A 24,896-nucleotide genomic window follows, 5' to 3' on the forward strand; every position below is an offset into this window, starting at 1 on the left:
TTGCATCTAGATGGCAGCTTGCTAGCTTTTAAGATCCCAGTCACTACTCGCCATAGTAGTAGGAGGAGGTGGAACAGTAGGAGTGGGAGGTGGAACAATGTTTTGTGTAGTATGTTATGCCAATTGAGCTTGATGTCCTCTGTGACTATGGGGGACCTTAATTTTGAATTATTTTCCCAGCTAGTCTGTGAATTCCCTCTATGATGTCATGGAAAGAGCAAAGGCTTTAGAGCCAGGCAAACACTTGGTTTAAATTATGACTCTGTCACTTGGACAGATTTATAAAATTGGAATGATAATTCTTACCTTGAAGAATTATAGGGAAGATTCAAGCAGTGTTTGCAGAATGCCAGCACAGAACCTGGCCTATGCTTGGTCTGCAGTACCTGGTAGCAGGGGCTGTATTTCCTCCATCCTAGCCCCTTGTACCCAGGCGGTGTGAATCACGGAATCTTTCAGGACACCATAAGGTCATGACTTGTGCTCAGAATGATCTTCCAGGTACCAATGGGAAAGACTGACAATCCACAGAGACAATTCGTATGTTTTAAAAATTTTATTTTTTAAAGCAATAATGCATTTATATGGTTCAAAAGTCAAAACTATACAAAAAGTTACACATAGAGAAATCTTACTCCCACCTCTGCCTCCTTTATCCCATATCCCCTCCTCAGGGAGATAACCATTTTAATTAATTTCTTGTTCAGTGCTGCTTTCTGCAAATATAAGCTTCTATTCTTATTCTCCCCAGTTTCTTGCATAAAAGATAGCATACTATATGTACTGTTCTGCACCTTGCTTTTTTTTTTTCACTTAACTCTGTGTCTTGGAGATGTTTCTTTTTCAGGTTTTTTTCCTTCTTCATTTTTTGCCTTGCAGAGGTAATTATATTTCTGTTACCTTTTGGGGTGGCCACTCCCAAGGATTCCTCTAGCCCCCTCTCCTTCCATTTTAGTCAGGAGATGCTGGCGGGCCTGGAAGTCAAACAGTCGGAATCCCTCAGTGAACTGATCACTCTTCGGGAAGCCCTGGAGTCGAGTCGTCTGGAAGGGGAGTTACTGAGGCAAGAGCAAGCAGAAGTGACTGCAGTGCTGGCTAGGGTGCGTAGGCCTCCTCCCCTCTGGTGCTAGATGGGTGGCCTCAAAAGATGTGTTCCTAGGTAAAGGGCGTACAGCCTGCCTCATTCCTCACCTTTCAAGCCATGACCCTTGGTATTTCTTACCTCACTTAGTGGTCTTTGTTTCTGGATTTTCTCCCTCCCAGCGTACTCTGTATTGGAATTAGAATTTTTAAACATATAAATCTGGTTATGTCGATTTCTTTCTTAAAACCATTCAGTGACTGCCAGACTCCTCGGTGCCACCTTCAAAACCTATTGCCATCTGCCCCAAACTGTTTCTAGCTTCCTCTTCTGCTCCAGATTGCCTACTCTAACTTTTCATGTATCTTTGCTCCTGCTGTTGTTGTTGTTACCTGCCGTACAGTTGTTCCCAAACTCCTGTTGACCCCATGCACAGTGCACTGAAGCACTGCCAGGTCCCGCCCCATCCCCATCATCAGTTGTGGATTGGACCATTGTGATCCATAGAGTTTTCACTGGCTGATTTCTGAGAGTCGATCTCCAGGCCTTTCTTCCTTGCTCCTGCTCACAACACTAACTGCATTTTCAGTTCCACCATTATTTTCTTCTTGACTTTAATACTTTGTATAGGAGCTCTGGTGGCATAGTGCCTAAGGCATTTGACTGCTAACCAGAAGGCTGGCGGTTCAAACCCACCAGCCACTCCTCAGAGAGAAGATTGGGCAATCTACTTCTGTAGTGATAGGGCCTGGGAAACCCAAGGAGGGGTTGCTATGAGTGGGATCTGACTCAACAGCAGTAAGTTTAATACTTTGTATATACTTTTCCCTTTGCCTGGACTGCCTCTGTCCTCCCTCTTCAGCTAGCACACTTCCTCATCCCTCAACACCCATTTCGTCAACTTGTTTGCCAAATGTTTTTGACTCTCCTAGACTGAATTAATGCCTTCTTTGAGTTCCAAACCACTTTGTGCTTACATTTTCTATAGAGTCTTTATAATTTTAGTTGTATGTATATATCCTGTGTCTATGCCTGTATACTGTGAGCTACTGTCCTGCTTGTCAATCAGTGAATGAAAGGAACACTTGCTTAGGAGGGAATGAGTGTAAACTGATCTTTGTACAAAAGACCGCAGCAGGTGTTGGGGATGTGAGTGGTGAGGTGAGAAGCCAAACTGGAAATTGGAGACTCTTTAACCCTCTTTGTTTTTAGGCAGAACAGTCCATTGCAGAGCTGTCGAGTTCTGAGAACAGCCTGAAGGCAGAGGTAGCTGATCTTCAGGCTACAGCTGTCAAGCTCAGTGCCTTAAATGAGGCTTTGGCCTTAGATAAAGTTGGACTGAACCAGCAGCTTCTCCAGGTAAGCAATGATTTTTCTGATCCCTGGGTTAGGGCTGAGCCCTGATTGAGGGCAAGCCAATGATAGCTGAAGCTGGTGTCCGTGACAGGAAAGTGTCCCCAGATGAATCAGTCCAAGACAGATCCACGCCCAGACGGAGCCCTGAAATGAGCAAAAGGGACATTCACAATGCAGAGCAGAGCAAAGACTAGAAGGATTGACCTTAATCCAAAACCAGACCCATTGCTGTGGAGTCAAATTCTAACTCATACAACCCTGTAAGCACAGAGTAGTACTGCACTATAGGGTTTCCACAGTTGTAAATCTTTATGGAAGCAGACCACTACATCTTTCAGGGGCAGCTGGTGGGTTTGAACTGCCAACTTTTTGGTTGGCACCTAAACACTTAACCACTTGTGCCACCAGGGCTCCTAGGCTTGACCTTAGCCATTTAAAACAGTCCCTTTTCACACCTTTGGACTTTAGGGTAAATCAACAGGACTAGGAAGGCGCCCCATGTCTTCTGGAAGGAGGACGATTTTAATCCTGTGGTGTAATAGCCATGACCAGAAAAAGACCTGCCACAGAGCCAAAGTCTTAAAGAATCTTCTTCTAGGTTACAATTGAACATACCCCTGCTTCCTTGAGCCCCAGAAGTGTCCTTCTGTGTTACATCTTACCAAGTTCTTTGAAAGGAGGCTTTTTCCCTCAGCATCCAGCATCTATAACTTTGTTGTTGTTATGTGACGTCAAGTAGGACCCGACTCACGGTGACCCCTCCTTGGATTGCTGAGGCAGTATCACTATGGAAGTAGATTGCCCAACCTTCCTTCCAAGGAGTGGCTGGTGGGTTTGAACCGCCAGCCTTCTGGTTAGCAGTCAAGTGCCTTAGGCACTATGCTACCAGAGCTCCTGCATCTATAACTAGTACAGCACTAATTCAAATGAATGAGTTCTCCCCTCTCTTACAAGCAGTCTTGTGTTCATCTTTGAAGAATAGACTCAAATCTCACTAGGATTTTAGCCTCAGCACCTGATTCCTAAACTGTAACCATTTATCTTTGATGTCCTTTACCCCTTTCCCTTTTGGGCCAGTAGTTAGAACAAGAGAACCAGTCTGCGTGCAGCAGAATGGAGGCTGCAGAGCAGGCAAGAAATGCTTTGCAGATGGACCTGGCAGAGGCGGAGAAAAAAAGGGAAGTCCTGTGGGAACAGAAGATTCACCTGGAGGCACAGCTGCAGAAAGCAGAGGAGACTGGGGCTGAGCTGCAGGGAGATCTCAGGGGCATCCAAGAAGAGAAGGAAGAAATTCAAGGGAAACTGAGTGAGGTGAGAAGACAAATGAACTAACGCCATCCTCTCAGGATATAATACATGCTCATTATGCAAAATCAGAACACTACAGAGATGGTTCCAGAAGGAAAATCTTACTTCCTAGAAATGACCTGTGCTACTCATTTGGGGTATAATCTTCCTATTTTTTCAAAGATGAAATGTACAGGCAGTCCCTGGATTATGAACAAGTTCCTTCCTAAGCCTATCTTTAAGTCAAATTTGTATGTAAATCAGGACAGCAGGATAGTTAGGTACATTTTGTCAAATGTTAGGTTTGTCAGAAGGTCACATAGTTTGTCTTGTTGTTGTTGTTATGTGCCATGGAGTCGGCGCTGACTCATAGCGCCCCCTCCTTGGGTTTCCGAGGCGGTATCACTGTGGAAGTAGATTGCCCGCCCTTCCTTCCAAGGAGTGGCTGGTGGGTTTGAACCGCCAGTCTTCTGGTTAGTAGTCAAGTGCCTTAGGCACTATGCTACCAGAGCTCCACCATTAGACCCAAAACTCCTTGAAGGCAGGGTTATGTCTTGCTTGTTTTTCTTCCTCCAGCTTTTAGCACAGTGCCTAGCACTTAGCAGGAACTCTACGTTTTTGTTGTTGTTGTTAACTAATGAGTAGGTTCAAAAGTCACCTGGCTCCTCTACCAAACCTCATAGTATCCTGATAATTGTATGTTATGTCTCTTCTCAGAGTCTCTTTCTCTGGGTACTGATCACTTTCTTTCTGGTATTATGTGTGTATCTTACTCCATAAGCCTAAAAGCACCTTAGGGGCAGGTCTCCTGCAATCCCTAGTGTAAGGTCTTGGCTCAGAAAATCCTGCTTCCTGGGCTGGATGCTGTATGAGTCGATCAGGGAAGTAGATAAATTGAGTGGGGTGAGTAGTGCTCAGGGCTCACAGCTTCACAGCTGGGCTCGGAATCTGGAGAGCTGATGGCTCTAACCTGGGGGTCGTAGCTCCAGGAAACATCCCGAGTCTCACCACTTTCTTCCCTTCAGGCATGCCACCAGCGGGAGGCAGCCACAGCTCAGCTGGAGCAGCTGCAGCAGGAGGCAAGGCGACAAGAAGAAGTGCTGGCCAGGGCAGTCCAGGAGAAGGAGGCCCTAGTAAGAGAGAAGGCGGCTCTAGAGGTGCGGCTGCAAGCTGTGGAGCGGGACCGGCAGGGCCTCTCTGAGCAACTACTTGCGCTCAGGTAGGGCCTCAGGAGAAAAAAAAAAAAGCAAACTCACTGCCATTGAGTCAATTCTGACTCATAGCAACCCCCTTTGGATTTCTGAGGTGGTAAATCTTTACAGAAGTAGATGGCCCAGTCTTCCGCAGAGTGGCTGGTGGGTTTGAATCACCAACCTTCTGGTTAGCAGTCAAATGCCTTAGGCACTATGCCACTAGACCTCCTTCAGATAGGGCCTAGACCCAGTTCAGTAACTGAAGAGCCAGTTTTGCAAGGCAAGGAGTAGCCACACCAAGCTCCCTGCCCTGTGTGGTTGAGTTCTAAAAGAGTACAAGTTGGTAGTTGCCCTGCTAACATCCCCCAGGTAGTTAGTACTTAAAATCCAACTCTTTAGTGAAGGCTAAGGGCCCCTGTAAGGCTGTTGACCAAAAGATCGGTGGTTCCAACCCACCAGCCTTTCCTCAGGAGAAAGATGAAATCAAATCGTCTGCTTCTGTAAAGATTTACAGCCATAGAAACCTTGTGGGGCAGTTGTAAAGGATCACTGTGCATCAGAATTGACTTGATGGCAGTGGGTGAAAGAAACCCTGGGGGCACAATGGTTAAGTGCTCAACTGCTAACTGAAAGGTTAGAATCCACGTAGCCCTCCATGGAAGAAAGACCTGGTAATCTGCTCTGGTAAAGATTATAGCCTAGAAAACCGATGGGCAGTTCTGTCCTCTCCCATGGGATTCCTATGACCTGAAAATTGACTCAACGCCCAACAAGGAGCTTGAAGGCTGAGAGCTCTTCCTGATTCCTGAACCTCACAGCTCAGCCAAGGAGTTACTGGAGAGCAGTCTTTTTGAGGCTCAACAACAAAATTCTCTGATAGAGGTCACCAAAGGGCAGCTGGAGGTCCAGATTCAAACTGTCACTCAAGCCAAGGACGTGATCCAAGGTGAGAACCCGACTGGAATGGGGCCCACTCCATTCTACAGGAGTGTTGAAAGCTCATGAGGTGGGGAAGGGAAGAATGTTATTAGACAAGAGTGGGGCAAGGGCTCAGAGACCTGATCCTGTTCTTGGCATCTTAGGGGAAGTGAGGTGCCTGAAGCTGGAACTGGACACTGAACGGAGTCGGGCAGAGCAAGAGCGGGATGCAGCAGCCAGACAGCTGGCCCGGGCTGAGCAAGAGGGACAGATTGCCCTGCAGCAGCAGAAGGCAGCCCATGAGGAGGAGGGACACCGGCTCCAGGAGAAGTGGGTAGGTGGCAGATGTGGCTGGGTGGTAGGAGAGGCAAACACGTCCTCCCTTTATTTCCATTTTTATTGTGATTTTGGGTGAAAGTTTACAGAGCAAATTCTTTTTCTATTAGGCAGTTCATACACATTTTGTTTCATGACATTGACCACAGTCCCCATAATGTAACAGTTCTCTTCCCATTTCCTCCCTGTGGTTACCTCTTCCCTGTGTCCTTCTTTCCTATACATTCCTGCCCCCTGAGCTTTCTCCCTATGCAAATGCTGCCCTTCTGATCTCCTATGGTTAACTCTTCTAAGGAGTGTGTCTACCTGGTATAGTTGTTCACCTTCTGTAGGCTTGTCTGTTATTACTTGGCTGGAAGCCATAGGAGTGAGAGTTCATTTCCAGGCCTAAAGGATGACTAGGAGCTATAGTCTCAGGAGTTTCACCAGTATCTACCAGACTCATAAGCCTGGTCTTTTTTATGATTTTGAATTTTGCTCCACATTTTTCTCCCATGCTATCTAGGATCTCCTGTTTTGATCCCTTTCTGTGTGGTTGCAGTGGTAGCCAGGCACCATCTAATTCTTCTGGTCTCAGGATCATGTTGACTGAGGTTCACATGGTCGACTAGTTCTTTGGCCTAATTGTTTCCATGGATGAGGAGAGACCAATTGTTGCATCTTAGATGGCCACTCGCAGGCTTTTAAGACCTCAGTCTCTATTTACCAGAGTAGGAGGTAAAACAATGTTTTTTGTGTGCATGTTATGCCAACTGAGCTTGATATTCTCTACGACCATGGTCCCAAGCCTGTGGGCCCAATGACTCACTCCCTCAAGGTGTTTGGCTATGGCTTATGGCCTCCCTTAAGTGGGTACTCTACCTGCTGACTCTGGGTCCAGATATTGCTATTTATAAGAATAAAATCTGAACTCCTTTCCCATCTTTTTAGTGGGCTTTTTGAATTAGGGTATAAGATGTGACATTCATAAATGTTACATAACTGTGGTGTTACAGATTGTTGTTCTTAGGTGTCTTCACAATCTGGTAGCTTATTCATAGGAGCCCTGGTGGTACAATTTAAATGCTTGGCTGCTAACCGAAAGGTTGGTGGTTCAAACCCACCCAGCAACTCCACAGGAGAAAGACCTGGCAATCTGCTTCCCATAAAGATTACAGCCAAGAAAACTCTGGTGCAGTTCTGTTCTGTTACATGGGGTTGCTGTGAGTCAGAATTAACATTGACAGCAACAACAGCAAAGCTATTCACTGATTCGTTTAAGCTGTGTTGGTGTGCCAGCATAGTGCTGGGGGTTGATATAGTGAGAGCAACCCAGACATAGTTCTTCTTATGGAGCTTCAAGTTTTGGGAAAAGACAGGTATTAAATGAGTAAATGATTATAAATTATAAAAATCCTGCAAAGAAAAGGAACTGGGTGTTTATAAGAAAGAATAACAAGGGAGATTTATTGAGATTGCATGTTTGGGGAAGGCCTGTCCAAAAAAGTGTCAGTTAAGCTGAGATGGAAGGAGCAATGGAATAGAAGCAGGGAAGTGTTCCAGGTGGTATGAAAGAGCTTAGTGTGCTCAAGGAACCAAAAGGAGCCCAGTGCAGTCAGAGTGTCGTAAGTGGCGGAAGGCTGCACAGGACGATGGTAGAAAGGGGTGAAGCACTAGAGGCATGCCGTTAAATAAATACACAACTACAGATTCATATGCATTTTAAAGGAAAGGTTCAGGGGAATACTAATGTGATGATGAGGATCACTTATACACTGAATGCTATCTCTGCTGAACACTGACTCTTGGTCCAAGTATTATCTCATTCCTTAGTACAACCCTAGGAGGATGCTATCATCCCATTTTCATAGATGAGAAAACAGGCACAGAGATGTTAGAAACTGAGATCACAGTGGTACTGGTGGATTAAAGACTGACCTAGGCAGCCTGACTCCAGAGCCCAAGCTCTTAACCGTAGTCCTGAGAGCCTCTAATGGAGGGACCTGGACTAGTCTGGGAGGTGAGGGAAGGCTTTGGTCACTGGTGGACCTCTGGGAGAACCAGGGTCCCCCTTTCTTAAGGCCCTTGAATAGTGTTAAGAGACAATCTACCTATAGGCTTTAGTTGCCATCAAGTTGATTCCAACTCATGGTGAGCCTGTGTGTGTCAAAGTAGAATCATGCTCTGTAGGGCTTCCAATGGTTGATTTTTTGAGGGGTGGATGGGTAGATCTTTAAGCCTTTCTTCTAGGCACCTCTGGGTGGACTTGAATCTTCCATCCTTTGGTTAATGGCCAAGGACGTTAACTCTTTGCACCACTCAGGGCCCCACACTAGCTTAGCTAGGTGTTTTAGGAGGCCAGCTCTGCAGCTTTGAGTGGAGGTGCGTGGGCAGCAGAGAGCCAGGGTTTGCTGCCTCAGTTCATTGTTACAGCCGTCGATCATGATGGGGTTGCTTGAAAAATAACGGATGTTCGTGGCTTAAGGAAGGGTGTTTGCATTTTAAAACCAAACTCACTGCCTTTGAGTTGATTCGACTCATAGCGACCACCATTGGGGTTTCCAAGGCTGTAAATCTTTATGGAAGTAGATTACCCTATCTTCCTTACGCAGAGCATCTGGTGGATTTGAACCACTGGCCTTCTGGTTAGCAGCCAGATGCCTTAACCACTACAACAGAGCTCTAATTGTACTTTAGAAAGCACTTCTACATTTATTGGGAGCTCTAGTAGCATAGTGGCTAAGGCACTTGACTGCTAATCAGAAGGCTGGTGGTTCAAACCCACCAGCCACTCCTCGGAAGGAAGATGGGGCAATCTACTTCTGTAGTGATACTGCCTCAGAAACCCAAGGAGGGGTCGCTATGAGTCGGGTCCGACTTGACGGCATATAACAACAACAACAATCTACATTAATTATATCATTTCATTTTTTATAAATATCATTTGATTCTTATAAAATCTGGTAAGATAGATAAGACAAGGATTATTAGCTTCACTTTGCAGATGAGATGTATCAAGTTCACACAACTATTCCAATCCAGTTTTCCTTTGCCTCATCTTACACTTCTGGTTCTAACAAGTGTTTCCTTCATGTGGCCAGGAGAAAGAGCGCTCCTGGTACCAGCAGGAGCTGGGTAAGGCTGTGGAAGGCCTAAAGAGGGAAAAAATGGAGCTGGAAGTGAGGCTGAGGGAGCAGCAGGCAGAAACCGAAGCCATCCGGGTGCAGAAGGAGGAAGAACGGGCCCAGGCTGAGAGTGCTCTGTGCCAGGTGGGGAGCGCTGAGAGTTGGAGCTGCATGTCCAGTCTGTGATCCTCTGACCTTTAAGGGGACCCTTCTTTTTCCACTTCCAAGAGTGGTATGGCAGAAGGGCTCCCGGAGGAGGGTACAGCTGCCCGCTGTGCAACCAGCAAGCAGGGTGATGGGCACATTAGTTGCAGAGTCCGCTGCATGTCCTACTTCCTGAGGGAGGGCTCACATTTACCACATCCTGTCAGCTTGACAACTGGGTGACACTCTTTGCACTTCCTGGTTCTGCACCAGTGGGTTCAGACCTTCCTTCACCTTCAGGCACCACTCCATTTGCCTAAAGAGCCCTAGACCAGCTGCAGGGTGTTCATGGGTGAACATGATAACCCTGACCCAGCAAGCCCTTGCCCTTCCTGCCCCTCCGCAGATGCAGCTTGAAACAGAGAAGGAGAGAGTGTCTCTCCTGGAGACACTACTGCAGACCCAGAAGGAGCTAGCAGATGCAAGCCAACAACTGGAACAACTGAGGCAGGACATGAAGGTTCAGAAGCTAAAGGAGCAGGTATGGAGCATGGCCCTGGCAGGGAAGAAAAGGAGCACTCATTTGCCCATTCAACAGTGACAGTTGTTTGGCACTTATGTTTGGCACTTATGGGCCCTATGCTAGGTGTTGACCCATAGTAAGTATATAAAGGTCTGCTCTCAGGGAACTTTCATTCTAGTGGCAGAAACAGAGAAAGAAAAAAATAGGTCCAAAATAAATTAAGTAATTTCAGGCTGTAATAAGTGCTGTGAAGGAAACAACTGAGATAATATCATTGAGAATGATTCCAAACAAGCCACTTTGGACAAGATGGTCAGAGAAGGCCTCATTGAGAAAGGGACATTTGAGCTGAGACTTGAAGGTTAAGAAAAAAGCCATCCACATACTACAACATGAATTGAAGCTAGAAAATACTGCTCTAGGTAAAAGAAACCGGGCACAAAAGACCACATGTTATATGAATCCATTTATAGGGCATGTCCATGATGGGAAATCTATAGTGACACCAGAGATTTTGAGACCTCCTTAGAAGGGAGGATGATGAGACTTCATCTTCCATACTTTGGACATACTGTTAGGAGTGACCAGTCTCTGGAGAAGGACATCATAGTTGATAAAGTAGAGGGTCAGTGAAAAAGAGGAAGACCCTCAACAAGATGGATTGACACAGTGGCTACAACAAGGGGCCCAAACACAGCAACGATTGTAAGGACTGCACAAGACCAGCAGTGTTTTGTTCTGTTGTGGATGGGGTCACTATGAGTTGGAACTGACTTGAAAGCACCTAACAATAACAGCAATATAGAGGTACAAAGTAGATTAGTGGTTACTTAGGACTTGTGGGGGAGCCCTGGTGGCGTAGTGCCTAAGGCATTTGACTGCTACCCAGAAGGCTGGTGGTTCAAATCCACCAGCCACTCCTTGGAAGGAAGACTGGGCAATCTATTTCCATAGAGATACCGCCTTGGAAACCCAAGGAGGGGTTAATATGAGTCGAACTGACTCAATGGCAGTGAGTTTGGTTTTGGTTTAGGGCTTGAGGAAGGAGCTCTGGTGGTGCAGTGGTTAAAGCATTTGGCTGTTAACCAAAAGGTCAGTAGTTTGAACTCACTAGCCGCTCCATGGGAGAAAGATGAGACAGTCTGCTTCCATAAAGACTTAGAGTGTTGGAAACTCTATGGAGCAGTTCTTCTCTGTCCTGTAGGGTCAGTATGAGTCAGAATCTACTTGACAGCTGTGGGTTTGGTTTTTGGTTTAGGGCTGGGGTGGAGGGAAAATGAAGATTGACTGCAAAAGAGGTGTGGGGTTTCTTTTTGGAGTAATAAAAATGTCCTAAAATTAACTGTGATGAGGGTTGTACAACTCTGAATATATTTAAACCATTGAGTTGTATACTTTAAATAGGTGAATTATATGGTATGTGAATTACATCTCAACAAAGCCATTTTTTAAGAAAGGCAGAAGCTAGCCATTTGAAAGATACTTTAGGCAGAGGATAGCCATCATGAGGGCCCTGGGACAAGCAGAAGGGCTTGGCGAGTTCAAGAACAGAAAGGAGTCCAGTGTGGTTGGATGTGGTAAATTGAGGGGAGAAGTAGGCAGGAGTCCTTTAACAGTCAGATTGGTGCTTGGAATTTGTTCTAAGGGCAGTGGGAAACTGTAGGCTAGTATTATTTAAAGTCAGGGGTTGAACATGTTTTAATACGTAGTTTTTAAATAATTTAGCTGCTCTGTGTGTGTGTGTGTGTTTCTAGTATATGATGGGGGTGGCATCAGATGGAAGTAAGGATATGATCAGGAGGCTGTTGCGATGGTCTGGGTGAGAGACTGCTACCAACACAAGGCCTCTGACCGAGAACGCCTGATGTGCCAGCGCTCTTAGTGAGAGAGGAAAGGGACTGGGAGGCCAGGAATTGAGGGCTTTTGAGGGGAAAGGGCATCATGGAAACAATGTAGGTTGCTGAGTCTTTCCTCAACTTTTGCCAGCCCACCTATATGGCCAGTATTTATACACCAAGGATTTCAATGCCAAGGCCCCAGGAGAAGCCTTTCTCTGCTCACTGACATCTCCACCTCTGCAGGAGACCAGTGGGATGCTACAGACCCAGCTCCAGGAGGCCCAACGGGAACTGGAGGAGGCAGCTCAGCGACGCAGAGATGACCTTGCTGCCTTCCAAGCAGAGGGCAGCACCCTGCTGCAGGATAAGACGGACCTGCAGAAGCAGGTTTCCTCCTTTCCATCTCTCCCCACAGTCCTTCCCAGAACGACCATGTTCTCCACCCCCTGCTGTCGAGCAGCCATACCCCGTGGCCTGAGCTTGGGAGGGGAGGGGACGCCACAGTACTGAGTGGAGAGTTGAAGGGTGCTAAGAGCCCGTCAATAGTGATCTCCTTCTCTGTAGTGTAGGTTCTCTCAGGCAGCCCCAGCTTCAGTTGTTTTTCCTGTCCTTTCTATAAATCCCATCTTTTTATGTACTAGATTACATTTCCTTATTCAGATTGATTCCCTTTCTCAGAATCCTGTATTCATGTTGCACTGATTTTTTATTTAAACAAATACATATTGATCATCAAATACTTGCTCATCACTTTGCCTTTGTGTGTAGATAAATTCAGCCAAGATTTTCATTTAGGCCTGCCTTTATACAGCATATGCAGGGCTGGGAGATGGATGTCTAGGCTGGATGATGTTGCAAAAGGGGGTGGCTAAGGACAACCAGAACAATAGACTCCAAAGCATTAGAATTGGGCCAGTGACTGTGGAAGCCTTGAAAGGCCCTAAAGCCTTAGGTAGGAGTACTCCTCCACCGGTCCCTACCCTGCTATCTTGATCTTAGTGCCCTTAATTTTCCAGGTAGAGGGCTTGAAGTCTCAGCTTGTTGCCAAGGATGAGTCCTGGAGACTGATGGAGCAGGAGGTTCAGGAGAAGCTAAGAGAGGCCCAAGAATACAACAGAATTCAGAAGGAGCTAGAAAGAGAGAAAGCCAGGTAAGCTAGACAGGCCATAGGGTTGGCTTTTGCCCATTTGTCCATAGTGATCACCATGAAGTTGACCCTTCTTTACTCAGATCACCTAGCAGGAATTTCTTGAGCATTTCTCTCTAGATCTGATCTGTATTGGTAGCAGTGTGGAGAGGATGGTCCTTATCTTCTCGGCTCACACAGCATTCATTTAATAAATATTTAGAGAGCACGTGTTATGCACCAGGCACTGTGCCAGGAGCTGGAGACGCAGTGCGGTTCCTGCCTCAATGAAGTGTATAGGTTTGTGGGGAAGACATTGATAAATAATCCCCTAAGTAAATGATTACAGATTATAATACATGGTTCGGATGGAAAGAAACAAGATGCTGAAATAGAAATGCGAGAGGAGACCTACTTTAGGTAGGTAGGTAGGGCAGGCCTTTCTTAGGAGGTTGCATTTAAACTGAGCACTGAGAGTGAAATGGAGCCACTCATTTGCAAAGGCCCTAAGGCAGATGAAAGCTTGGGTATCTGGTTCCACTGAGAGTGTGACGTGACTGAAGCATGATGCATGAGGAGAGAGTGGCACAAGCCAGACTAGTGCCTTATCGTTCAAGATTCATAGGCCACAGCAAAGAGTTTGCAGTTGAAGCCTGGTGGGAAACCATTGGAGGATTTTAAGCAGGGAGATTAACAACCAATTTATGATGTGTTAGAGGGATAATAATGGCATGAAATGTCAGGAATGATGTGAAACCATTCAGAATGAGGAGCAGCACATATTCTCAGTGGTATAGGAGTTTGAAAAAGGACCAATCCCTTTGATAATGAAATTGGAGTCAGGAGGACAAGTTAGGAGGGTCCAGATAGAAGATGCTAAGGCTAAACCAGGGTTAGGGTAGTGGGGAAGGGGAGGGGAAGATGGGCTTCAGGGACATTAAGGGAATTAGAATCAATTCTATTTAATCATAGATTGGATGTGCACGGAATGAAGGAAGAACTGTGATATGGCCAAGGTTTCTAGCTTGGGGCACTGGGTGGGTAGAGTTGCCATTCACTGAGCTAGGAAACACAATAGAAGATGATTGGGGACGAGGGGATGTGCAAAGGGGATGGGAAGTTTTGGACATGTTGAGTTTGGGATACTTGTATAGATCTATCTGGAATTTGGCAGAGAAGAGTAAGTCGTGTCATTAAAATGAAGTGTCATGTGCATAAAGCATCTAGGGCAGTGCTTGGCATTCAATAGATGATGTTATTGTTACTATAATCATTATCATTCCTATTTCTGTCTGAATTACTGATGTTTTGTTTAGGAAACAGAGGAAAAGGTAGCTCTTCATTCCCTGAGAGAATGGCTCAGCCCTCTGACCCCTCTCGTTTTAGCCTGACCCAATCACTGGTGGAAAAGGAACAGAGACTCCTTGTCTTGCAAGAAGCTGACTCTGCTCAACGACAAGAGCTAAGCTCCTTGCGCCAGGACATGCAGGAGGCCCAGGGAGGGCAGAAAGAGCTCAGTGCCCAGGTACTTCCCACCCTGGTTATGAGCCCTGCTCCCTTGGTGGAAGCCTGTCCTTGAAGTGGTAGAGTGATTGCTCAGAGTCCTCTCGTGGGCCCCTTGTCTTGTTCTGTATTACGGAGTAGGCTGGACCTCAGTAGCCCTGGCAGGAGGGACCAGCCAAGACTGGGCAGGATGGAGGCTTGGGAACTTGACCCAGAAATGAGAATGGCCCTTTGACATTGGGAACTTGACAACCCAGAAGATAGTGCCCAAAAGGGGAGGGCACATGTGGGCCTGCTTCATGCACAGTCACATCTATGTGCACTTAGTCTGATTGGCAAGATGCTGCAGGAGGAATTGAGCAAACAAGTAACTATGCCAGATCAAGGAGGGAACAATGAATGGACTTATCAGGGCCTCAGTCTACTCGTAGCAGGACCCCAGTCGTTGGGTACAGAAGAAAGATGGAGTTGGGAGGAGGAGGAGAGGAGAGCAAGAGCTAGACAGTAGGATGCAACAGTTAAGGACACAGGTCTGGTTGTTAGACAGTCCTGTTTGCCTCCCAGCTCTACTGCTTCCCAGCTGTGTGAGTATCACTTTCTTCATCCATAAAATAGGGATGATAATCCTAACCCTTCTAGGAATGTGAAGAAACAATGAGATGGTGGATCTGAAGAGTCAGGAACACAGCAAGCATTCAGTAAATGGTGCCATTATTAGTCTGGTCAGTGTTAGGTTTCAGAGCATATTTGCCTCAGCCCATGTGTTAGGAGTCAGGGGAAGACCAGTCAGTAGGTAGGCATCTACCTAGCAGGTGTCAAATCGGTGGTAATACTCCTTTAGAGCCCTTCCTATCTGCTGGAAAGCCGAGCCTGCTGCAATCCCTCCAGCCCTGATCAAGGTTTGCACAGGGAACAAGTGGGGTCCGGCCTGGGGGAAAAGGTAACCCCTCCCTGCTCAGAGTGACTACACATCTTCCCGTCCTCCCTGGCAGGTGGAATTACTGAGGCAAGAAGTGAAGGAAAAGGAGGCCGACTTTCTGGCCCAGGAAGCACAACTGCTGGAGGAGCTGGAGGCATCCCGGGTCACCGAGCAGCAGCTGCGAGCTTCCCTGTGGGCCCAGGAAGCCAAGGGAGCCCAACTCCAGCTGCGACTGCGAAGCATGGAGAGCCAGCTGGAGGCGCTGGCTGCAGAGCAGCAGCCCGGGCACCACGCCCAGGCGCAGCTGGCCAGCCTCTACTCAGTCCTGCAGCAGACCCTGGGGTCTGTTTGTGAGAGCAGGCCTGAGCTGAGTGGTGGGGGAGACTCTGCTCCCTCTCTCTGGGGCCCTGAGCCAGGTGAGACAGCCACCCAGGGACTCAGCCCTTTGGGTCAAGCCCAGCTCCCATGGGAGAGGGAAGAGGAATGCAGTTCCTTAGGCAAGGCTGCACCAAGGTTCAGGCCACAGACTCTGGAATTTGTTCTAAGGGAACCCCAGCTCTGCCATTTGATAGCTGTGTGTCCTGGGCAAGTCGCCTATCCTCTCTGAGCTTGATTTTCTTCAACTATGAAATGAGAATATTATAAGTCCCAGGAGTCTCTGGAGAATGGCGCAGACAATTAAGTGCTTGACTACTAGCCAAAAGATTGGCAGTCCATACCCACCCATAAACGCCTTGGAAGACAGGCTGGCGATCTGCTTCCTAAAGGTCACAACCATGAAAACTGTGGAGCAGTTCTGCTCTGCATACTCGGAGTCACTGTGAGTTGGAATAGCAGCTAACAACTTGATAGCCACTCACCACAAAAAGTACCTCATCTCAGGATTTTTCTCAGGAGCTAATGAGATTACAGATATCAAGTAGCTCACATAGCTCACAGAGTTCCTGACACTTATTAAATGTCTAACAAGCGTAAACGTGCGTTACCTAGTGCCCAGCACTGTGCCTGGTACATAGCTGTGCAGAAAATACACTAACAAACCGCTGAAAAGGGATTTGAGGAGAAGAGGGATCAGTGGCAAGGCCGAGGCACGTCTGGGGAGCTGCGGTTGTTTCTTTCCGTAGGGGCAGCCAGGTCAGGAGCTTCCTCATTTTTTCAGACCAGAATGAAGTTAGGAGCGTCTTTAAAAGAGAGCCCCTCTTGACTGCTCTCTCACCAGAGGCAGTGGCATCTGCCCTCCACAAGCTTCTCCAAGACCTGTGGAAGACTCGACAGGCCCGGGTAGGTTTCCCTGCTCTCCTTCCTTGACTTTCACCTCCACCTAAAACTTGAGAAAAAGACTCTAAAGCAGTTTGACCTGTTTTACTCCTGCGATCAAGTGGGGATGGGTTCCACCTCTCCCACTTTACAACCTGGTGGCCATGAAAAAGTATTTGGATTTTCTGGGCCTTGATTTCATTTGTAAAAGACGGCCAATAATGCCTGCCTCTTGGGGAAGTTGTGAGAATTAAAGGAATGAGGGACTTGAAGGAGCCCTGTAAGCTATAAAACCCTTACAAATACGTGGTATTGTTTTGCAACATATTGTTCTCTCTGCCACGAATTATCCTTGATACCAACACTTACAAGAAAAACCTGACAAATTAGGGGCCATGATATTTGAAGTTGCCATTTACAGGAAAACTCTAGGCCTATACCTGAGCTAAATGTCCCACAAAGTCCCCCTCATAGTGAACCTATCAGTTAACAAAAATTGAGTGCTGGCAATATGCCAGCCACTCTGAGCTGGGGATACATAAGGAAAAAGACTTGATCTCTGCCTTTCAGAAGAGCTTGTGACATGGCTGAGAAACCAAACTGCATTCCTACATAAGGCAGTACTAATGGGTCAGTAATAAATATGGATGATGCAATGTTGAAACTAGGTTGTTATTGTTGTTGTTATGTGCCGTTGAGTAGAACCCAACCCCTCCTTGGGTTTCTAAGGTGAGGTGATATCACTACAGAAGTAGATTGCCCAACCTTCCTTCTGAGGAGTGGCTGGTAGGTTTGAACCTCCAGCTTTCTGGTTAGCAGTCAAGTGCCTTAGGCACTATGCTACCAGAGCTCCTGTTAGAACTAGGAAGAAGGGGAAATTCGTTCTAACTTGGGAGGGAATTAGAGCAGGAAGAGGTGACCTTTGGGCTAAGACATTTTATTAGGAGTTCGGTTTCAGAAGGCATAGGCTTGATAGAAGAGTCTAGGCTCCAGCCATTTGGAGCAGAGCCTGTCCTCACTCCAGGGAACCAGAGAGCGCAAGTCGGTCAGTGGTGGCAGAACCACCACAAAGGCTGAAGATGAGGAGAGCGCTTGAGCCTGGGACTGGGACAGCTTTATGGAAGAGGAGGAACTTGAGTCTAGCCCTTTCTTTCCCAGGATGGTCTGAGGGATCAGGCTCAGAAACTGGAACAGCGTCTAACTGTTACTGAGGCTGAGAAGAACCAAATCCACGCAGATTTGCAGGAGCTACAGAGCCAGCTTTCCCAGAACCAGGAAGGTGAGAAGCTCAGGGTAGGCAGTGGGATTTGGTAGGAAGTCCAGAAGTGGTGGGAGCAAGCCTAGTAGCCATTCTCTGTACTCAATAAGAGTGACGACCCCCTTGAACTGCTTTTCTGCTTTACTTGGCCTTTCAGGGCTACCCTGGAAGTTGGGATTAGGGGGTGCAGATTTGGTGTACTGAGAGCAGGAGCTGGCCTGGTTTGCATTTTCTGTCTCTGGAAGAGATGAATAAAAATTTAAAAGTCAGAGCCAGGGCTATGAGAACATGATAAAATTCTGAATCTTTTATTCTTTGTCCAGGTTACTTATTTTTATCATCTCCAGCTATGTCTTCCAAATTATTAGCCTTTGATGACAGGATTATAGGCTTGTTTGGGAGAGGAGGAGTCTGGGAGAACGGATCTGTGCCCCAGCCCAGGGCTAGAAAGAATGACTGCTTGGATGGGACAGGAGAGGGTCTTGCGGCTCAAAGCTCTACTGCAGAAGAGAAGACAATTTGCAGAGTGTTTCTGAGCTGTGAGAGCATCCCAGTGGGCTCCCTGAGAGCCACACAGATAGAGCTGGCTATTCGTTCATCACACACTAATCATTTTAGGTCATAGTTGAGAACATAATGCATGTTCCAGGAATGGGGAGCAGCTAACAGAGCACCCATGACTCTAGGAACCTCAGCAGAATCACATTTTGAAGGGACCTCCATTGTCTTCTTGCTCAACCCTGTCTGGAGCCCCGGGTGGAGGATCTACATGTCTGGTTGAGGAAGTGTTAGGATGATTATCGCAGTGGTGCCTCTGGAAGCAGCAGGGAACCTAGACAAACAGGAGCAGCTGGCAGATGGGGGATGACTACAAAACTGGATATAATGCTCCCCTTCTTGGCCCTCTTCCCATTTGAGACTGTTTCCCCATCTTCCGTCTGCTTCCATATCCCTCTTTCCCCCGCCCCTAATCTTGCCTCACTGCCTCTCCTTTTCCCAAAGAGAAATCCAAGTGGGAAGGAAAACAGAACGCCCTCGAATCTGAGCTGATGGAACTGCATGAAACTGTGGCATCCTTACAAAGTCGCCTACAACGAGCACAACTACAGGGAATAGAAGCTCAGGTAAGGTGGCACTGGTTTGGGGGAGGGGATTGCCTCAGGGCCCGGGCTTCTAGCTCCCAGGCCCACCTTCACCTACGGTTATGCCCTATTTATATGCAGTGCCTATATTCTTCCACCAGGTGTCTCAGTTCTTCTGGCTGTCCCCTTGTCTCTGAAACCCATTATTAAGGCTCTAGTGAATTCTCCTTTAGTTACTTTTTCTAACTTAAAGTGGAAAAAGATTTTTGTTCCTTGCCCTGAAGGATCAGAGTGGGAGCTGACTCCTTTGCACCAGTTTTTATCCTCTGGGCATAGCAGAGCTCTGGAACATGATAGAAATGCTCTTTTACACTGTCAGCTTAAGTGAAATGCACCAGTTCTTTTGGCCTAAGGTTTTGTCACTGCTGGTACCACAAAATAAATGTGGGAAGAGCCTGCACTGGAGTGAGGGTATCAGGGAAGCGTAGTCTCAGGTGGTTTTGCATCTTGTTTTCCAGAATGAGCGAGAGCTCCTTCAGGCAGCCAAGGAGAACCTGACGGCCCAGGTGGAACACCTGCAGGCATCTATCACAGAAGCCAGGGCTCAGGCAAGTGCTGCTGGGGTCCTGGAAGAAGACCTGAGAACTGCCCGCTCAGCACTGAAACTGAAAAATGAAGAGGTAGAGAGTGAGCGGGAGAGAGCCCAGGCTCTGCAAGAGCAGGGTGAGCTGAAGGTGGCCCAAGGGAAGGCTTTGCAAGAGAATCTGGCTGTCCTGGCCCAGGCCCTATCTGAAAGAGAAGAGGAGGTGAAGGCTTTACGGGGGAAAATCCAGGAGTTGGAGACGCAACGGGAAATGCAGAAGGCTGCTCTGGAAGTGCTGTCTCTGGATCTAAAGACGAGGAACCAAGAGGTGGATCTGCAGCAAGAACAGATTCAGGAGCTAGAGAGATGCAGGTCCGTTTTAGAGCATCTGCCCATGGCCGTCCAAGAGCGAGAGCAGAAGCTGTCTGTGCAGAGGGAGCAGATCAAAGAGCTCGAGAAAGACCGGGAGACTCAGCGCAACATCTTGGAGCATCAGCTTCTAGAACTTGAGAAGAAGGCCCAAGTGATTGAGTCCCAGAGAGGCCAGATACAGGATCTGAAAAAACAGTTGGTTACTCTGGAGTGCCTGGCCCTGGAACTGGAAGAAAACCATCACAAAATGGAATGCCAGCAAAAGGCAATTGAGGAGCTAGAGGGCCAGGGGGAAATGCAGAGGGTGACTCTGACTCACATGACCTTGGACCTGGAGGAACGGGGTCAAGAGCTGCAGGCCCAAAGCAGCCAGATCCGTGAACTGGAGAGCCACAGCACCCTTCTGGCAGGGGAGCTCCAGGAGAGGGACCAGGAGGTGAAGTGCCAGCAGGAACAGATCGAGGTGCTGCAAAGCCAGAAGGAGCGTCTGACCCAGGATCTCGAGAAGAAGGACCAGGAGCTGAGGCTCCAGAAGGAAAGGATTCAGGTCCTGGAAGATCAGAGGACGCTGCAGACCAAGATCCTGGAGGAGGACCTGGAACAGATCAAGCTGTCCTTGAGGGAGCGAGACCGGGAGCTGGCCTCTCCGAAGCCGCACATGCAGGAGCGGGCAGAGGAGGGGAAGGGCCAGAGAAAGGCGCAGCGCGGGAGCCTAGAACACATGAAGCTGATTCTGCGCGATAAGGAGAAGGAGGTGGAGTGTCAGCAGGAGCATATCCAGGAACTTCAGGAGCACGAGGACCAGCTGGGGCAGCAGCTCCGGGCCTTACACAGGAAGATGAGTGAGGCCAGCCTGCTCCTGACACAGCGAGAGCAAGAGATGGTGGTCCTGCAGCGGCACCTGCAGGAAGCCAGGGACCAAGGGGAGCTGAAGGAGCGCTCACTTCAGGGTCAACTGGAAGAGGCCCAGAGTGCCTTGGTCCAGAGGAAGCAGGAGCTGGAGGCCCTGCAGCAGCAACAGCGGCAGGCTCAGGGGCGGGAGGAGAGTATGAAGGAACAGGTGAGCACACTCCAGGGAGCTTTGGAGCAGGCCCATGTGACACTGAAGGAGCACCAGGAAGAGCTTGAAGACCACAAGGAGCAGGTGCGAAGGCTCCAGGAAGATCTGGCGGTGGAGGGAAAGAGGGTCCAGGCTCTGGAGGAGGTGTTGAGTGACCTGAGGGCTGAGTCTCAGGAGCAGGAGAAAGCCCTGCTGGCCCTCCAGCAACAGTGTGCCGAGCGGGCACAGGAGCATGAGGTGGAGGCCAGGGCCCTGCAGGACAGTTGGCTGCAGGCAGAGGCAATGCTCAAGGAACGGGACCAGGAGCTGGAGGCCCTGCGGGCAGATAGCCAGTCCTGCCAGCATCGGGAGGAGGCTGCTCGGGACCAGGTAGAGGCTCTCCAGGAGGCCCTACACAAGGCGCGGGCAGCCCTGCAAGAGAAAGAGCAGCGTCTCCTTGGGCAGGCAGAGTTGAATTGCAGCCTGGAGGCCAGCACTACCACTCTGCAGGCTGCCCTGGACTCCTGCCGGGCACAAACCCAGCAGCTGGAGGAGGCCCTCAGCATGCAGGAAGGTGCGATCCAGGACCAGAATTTCCAGCACCAGGAGGCCTTGCAGCAGCTCCAACAGGCACTTGCCCAGAAAGATGAAGAGCTGAGACATCAGAAGGAACAGGGGCAGCTGCTGGAAAAGTTTCTGGCCCAGAGGGACCAAGAAGATGTGATCCAAGGGAGGCAGGGGAAAGAAGAGGAAGAGATGAGAGACCTTCGTGAGAATCTAAGGGAGCTCCAGCTGACTCTAGCCCAAAAGGAAGAGGAGATCTTGATGCTGAGAGAAACTCAGCAAAAGAGGAACCTGGAGGACTCACCTCAAAGCCACCAAGCCTCCCCAGGGGAGGCACCCTCTCCAACATACGATTCTTTAGGCCCCAGGATGCAGCAGGAGCTGGAGCGACTACAGGGAGCCCTGAGGCAGACAGAGGCCAGGGAGATTGAGTGGAGAGAGAAGGCCCAGGACTTAGCATTGTCCCTGGCCCAGAGCAGGGCCAGCATCAGCAGTCTGCAAGAGGTGGCCACGTTCCTCCAAGCCTCTATCCTGGAGCGGGACTCAGAGCAGCAGAAGCTTCAGGTGAGTCACTGCAGAAGTGTAAGGCCTCTGTGGGCAGAGCTCATCTGGCTGAGCTCAGGGGCAGCTGCCGTGGTGGGCCCTGTGGCACCTTACAGGTATGAGAAAGTTGAGATCAGAAGCACCATGATATAAATGGAACTCAGATACTGTGCTAGTCCCTGCCCTCCCAGAGCTTACAGTCTGGTGGATAAGCAGTTACATGCAGTGTCATGGGTGCCTCAAAGGGAAGTTCACTGTGCTGAGTACACTGGAGGGACACCTAAACTTTCCTGGGTGTAGGTCCTGGTAAAAGTGACATTTAAGATTAGATCTGAGGGGACCAGTAAGGAATTAGCCTAGCACATACGAGGGATGAGCTTTCTGGGCAAGAAGTAAAAGGAGGAGGGAGTGCAGAGAGCATCTGTGTAGGTGGTTTAGACTGCCTGGAACATAGATGAGGGAGTTGCCAAGAGAAGAAAGGACAGCAGGTGCCTCATCATTCAGAGCTTATAAGTCATGCTGAGGAACCTGGGTGACCAGTGGGAAGCAGGTGGAGGGGTTTGGACAGGGGGCAATTCAGAGGAAAGATCACCCTGGCTCCCTCCCTGACTCATGTGGGACAAACAGTTGATCTGGGGACACCAACTAGGAGGCTGTAATATAAGTCCCAGGATGAGGTGGTGACCTAAGATAGTTAAGAGTGTGATAGGGCCCAGGATACAGCAGGAGCTGGATTCATGGGTATATTTCAGAGGTTCAATTGCCTTCTGAAAATTGATTGACCATGAGGTAGGGGAAGTAAAGGAAGGGCTGGAAGATGTCAAAGACAAAACTCAGGTTTCTGGTTAGAGCAGCTGACTTGATGATAGTACAGTTCACTGAGATGAGGAAAAACAGATGTAGGGAAGAAGACAGGGATGATGAATTCTGGTTGGAAATAGAGTGAGGTATCTGTGGGACATGCAAGGCAGATTCATGAAGTGGTCTGGAGTTCAAAGATGAGGTAGGGTCTAGAGACAGCTTTGGAGTCATCAGCAGTTAAGAATAAGTGGGCTTCCCTGTGGCTTCTAGCCAAACAAGACAGATATACAAGGTGAACCTTTACACTCCTTGGAGATAACAATCATGGGAGAATAGAAGGGCTGTGTATGCACAGGGAGACAGCTCAGGGGGCAGGAGTGCATGGAGGGATGGACACAGGGAAGAGGTGACTATCAGGAGGAAGTGGGAGGGGAGCTGTTGCATTGTGGTGAATTGTGGTCAATGTCATGAGACAAAGTGTATGTGAACTGCTGTATAGAAAGTGAATTTGCTCTGCAAATTTCCACCCGAATCACAATTTTAAAAAAAAAGAAGAAGAAGAAGGGAGCTTCTCTGGGTAGAATGACAATTGAGAAAGAAATGGGCTTGGAGTGTAACCTTTAACCTCTAGGTCAGGTACCATGTCTTAGTCATCATGTATACTCTCACTGTATACCCCAGCAGTAAGCACAAGACCTATGTTGTTTGGTTGTTATGTGCCATTGAGTCAGACCCAACTCATAACAACCCCTCCTTGGGTTTCCAAGGCAGTATCACTATGGACGTAGATTGCCCAACCTTCCTTCCAAGGAGTGGCTGGTGGGTTTGAACTACCAGCCTTCTGGTTAGCAGTCAAGTGCCTTAGGCACTATGCTACCAGAGCTCCTACAAGACCTATATAGTAGGCAATTGGGAAAGCTCGGTTGACTGATGGACATAGATAGGCATGGGCTCTTTTGCCAAGACGAACCTAGCCCATTTTTCCAGGAGAATTGACTTACATCTTGGTCTTTTGACTTTGACTCATCTCCAAAGGGCCCCCACCCTCATCTCAGACACACAACCTGCAGGGACTCTCCTGGGAACTCACAAAGCTCTACTCTTGATAACGGACAATGTCCAGAGAAGGAATTAAATATATGAACTTTGGAGTCAAATTCCTGGGTTTGAAATTACACTTATGCAATTTATTAGTTGTGTGACCCTGAGCAACTGCCTTCATTACCTGATCTTTGGTTTTGTCATCCTTCAAACATCATTAACACCATTCCCATTGGGTCATTTTGAGTATGAAGTATAACATATACAGAGTGCTTCGTTTAGAGATGTAGGAAGCCATTAATAAGTGGAACTCTTTTCCTGTTTCCAGACCAACTCTTACAGGGAACTTTCTGTCCCTCTTAGGTTACTGAGCAGTGAATGGTCACTAAATAATGTAGCTTGGATCAAGGTCACTGCACTGCCCACCAAACATTCAAGGGCTTCTTTCAGATGCAGTCCCTCATTGTAGTTGTCATTATCGTTAGGGGCCATCAAGTCAGTTCCTACTCATAGCGACTCTGTGTCCAACAGCGACACACTGCTCGGTCCTGTGCCGTCCTTGTCATTGTTACTGTGCTTGAGCCCATTGTTGCAGCCACTGTGTCAGTCCGTCTTGGTGAGGTCATCCTCTGTTTTGCTGACCTTTCACTTTACCAAGCATGATGTCCTTGTCCAGGGACTGATCCCTTCTGATAATATATCCAAAGTACATGAGACAAAGTCCCACCTTCCTTTCTTCTGAGCGGCATTCCAGCTGACTTCTTCCAAGATAGATATGTTTGTTCTTCCAGAAGCCCTTGGTATAGTCAATTTCTTCACCAATGCCATAATTCAAATGCATCGATTCTTCTTCAGTCTTCCTTATTCGTTGTCCACCTTTCGCATGTACATGAGGCGATTGAAAATACCATGGCATGGGTCAGTTGCACTTTAGTCCTCAAAGTGACATCTTTGCTTTTCAACACTTTAAGGAGGTTTTTTGCAGCAGATTTACCCAAAGCAATACATTGTTTGATTTCTTGATGGCT

The 24,896-nt window shown here is 48.0% G+C and overlaps 1 protein-coding gene across 1 annotated transcript in view; it reads left to right on the forward strand.

Moving 5' to 3' along the window:
- The window catches only part of CEP250 (centrosomal protein 250), a 46,801-nt gene that overhangs the window by 16,835 nt on the left and 5,070 nt on the right, over nucleotides 1–24,896 (forward strand). The window contains exons 12-27 of the mRNA XM_007934734.2: nucleotides 956–1,100; nucleotides 2,294–2,440; nucleotides 3,518–3,748; nucleotides 4,750–4,943; nucleotides 5,736–5,863; nucleotides 6,000–6,169; nucleotides 9,252–9,419; nucleotides 9,826–9,960; nucleotides 12,024–12,167; nucleotides 12,797–12,930; nucleotides 14,293–14,431; nucleotides 15,402–15,744; nucleotides 16,488–16,609; nucleotides 17,744–17,864; nucleotides 18,846–18,967; nucleotides 19,444–22,047. Coding sequence (XP_007932925.1) covers nucleotides 956–1,100; nucleotides 2,294–2,440; nucleotides 3,518–3,748; nucleotides 4,750–4,943; nucleotides 5,736–5,863; nucleotides 6,000–6,169; nucleotides 9,252–9,419; nucleotides 9,826–9,960; nucleotides 12,024–12,167; nucleotides 12,797–12,930; nucleotides 14,293–14,431; nucleotides 15,402–15,744; nucleotides 16,488–16,609; nucleotides 17,744–17,864; nucleotides 18,846–18,967; nucleotides 19,444–22,047 — 5,047 coding nt within the window. The remainder of the gene's footprint in view (nucleotides 1–955; nucleotides 1,101–2,293; nucleotides 2,441–3,517; nucleotides 3,749–4,749; nucleotides 4,944–5,735; nucleotides 5,864–5,999; nucleotides 6,170–9,251; nucleotides 9,420–9,825; nucleotides 9,961–12,023; nucleotides 12,168–12,796; nucleotides 12,931–14,292; nucleotides 14,432–15,401; nucleotides 15,745–16,487; nucleotides 16,610–17,743; nucleotides 17,865–18,845; nucleotides 18,968–19,443; nucleotides 22,048–24,896) is intronic.

This window comes from Orycteropus afer, unplaced genomic scaffold (genome assembly GCF_000298275.1).
Source record: "Orycteropus afer afer isolate SDZICR_OR568_19922 unplaced genomic scaffold, OryAfe1.0 scaffold00020, whole genome shotgun sequence".
In the NCBI taxonomy this organism is placed as follows: domain Eukaryota; kingdom Metazoa; phylum Chordata; class Mammalia; order Tubulidentata; family Orycteropodidae; genus Orycteropus; species Orycteropus afer.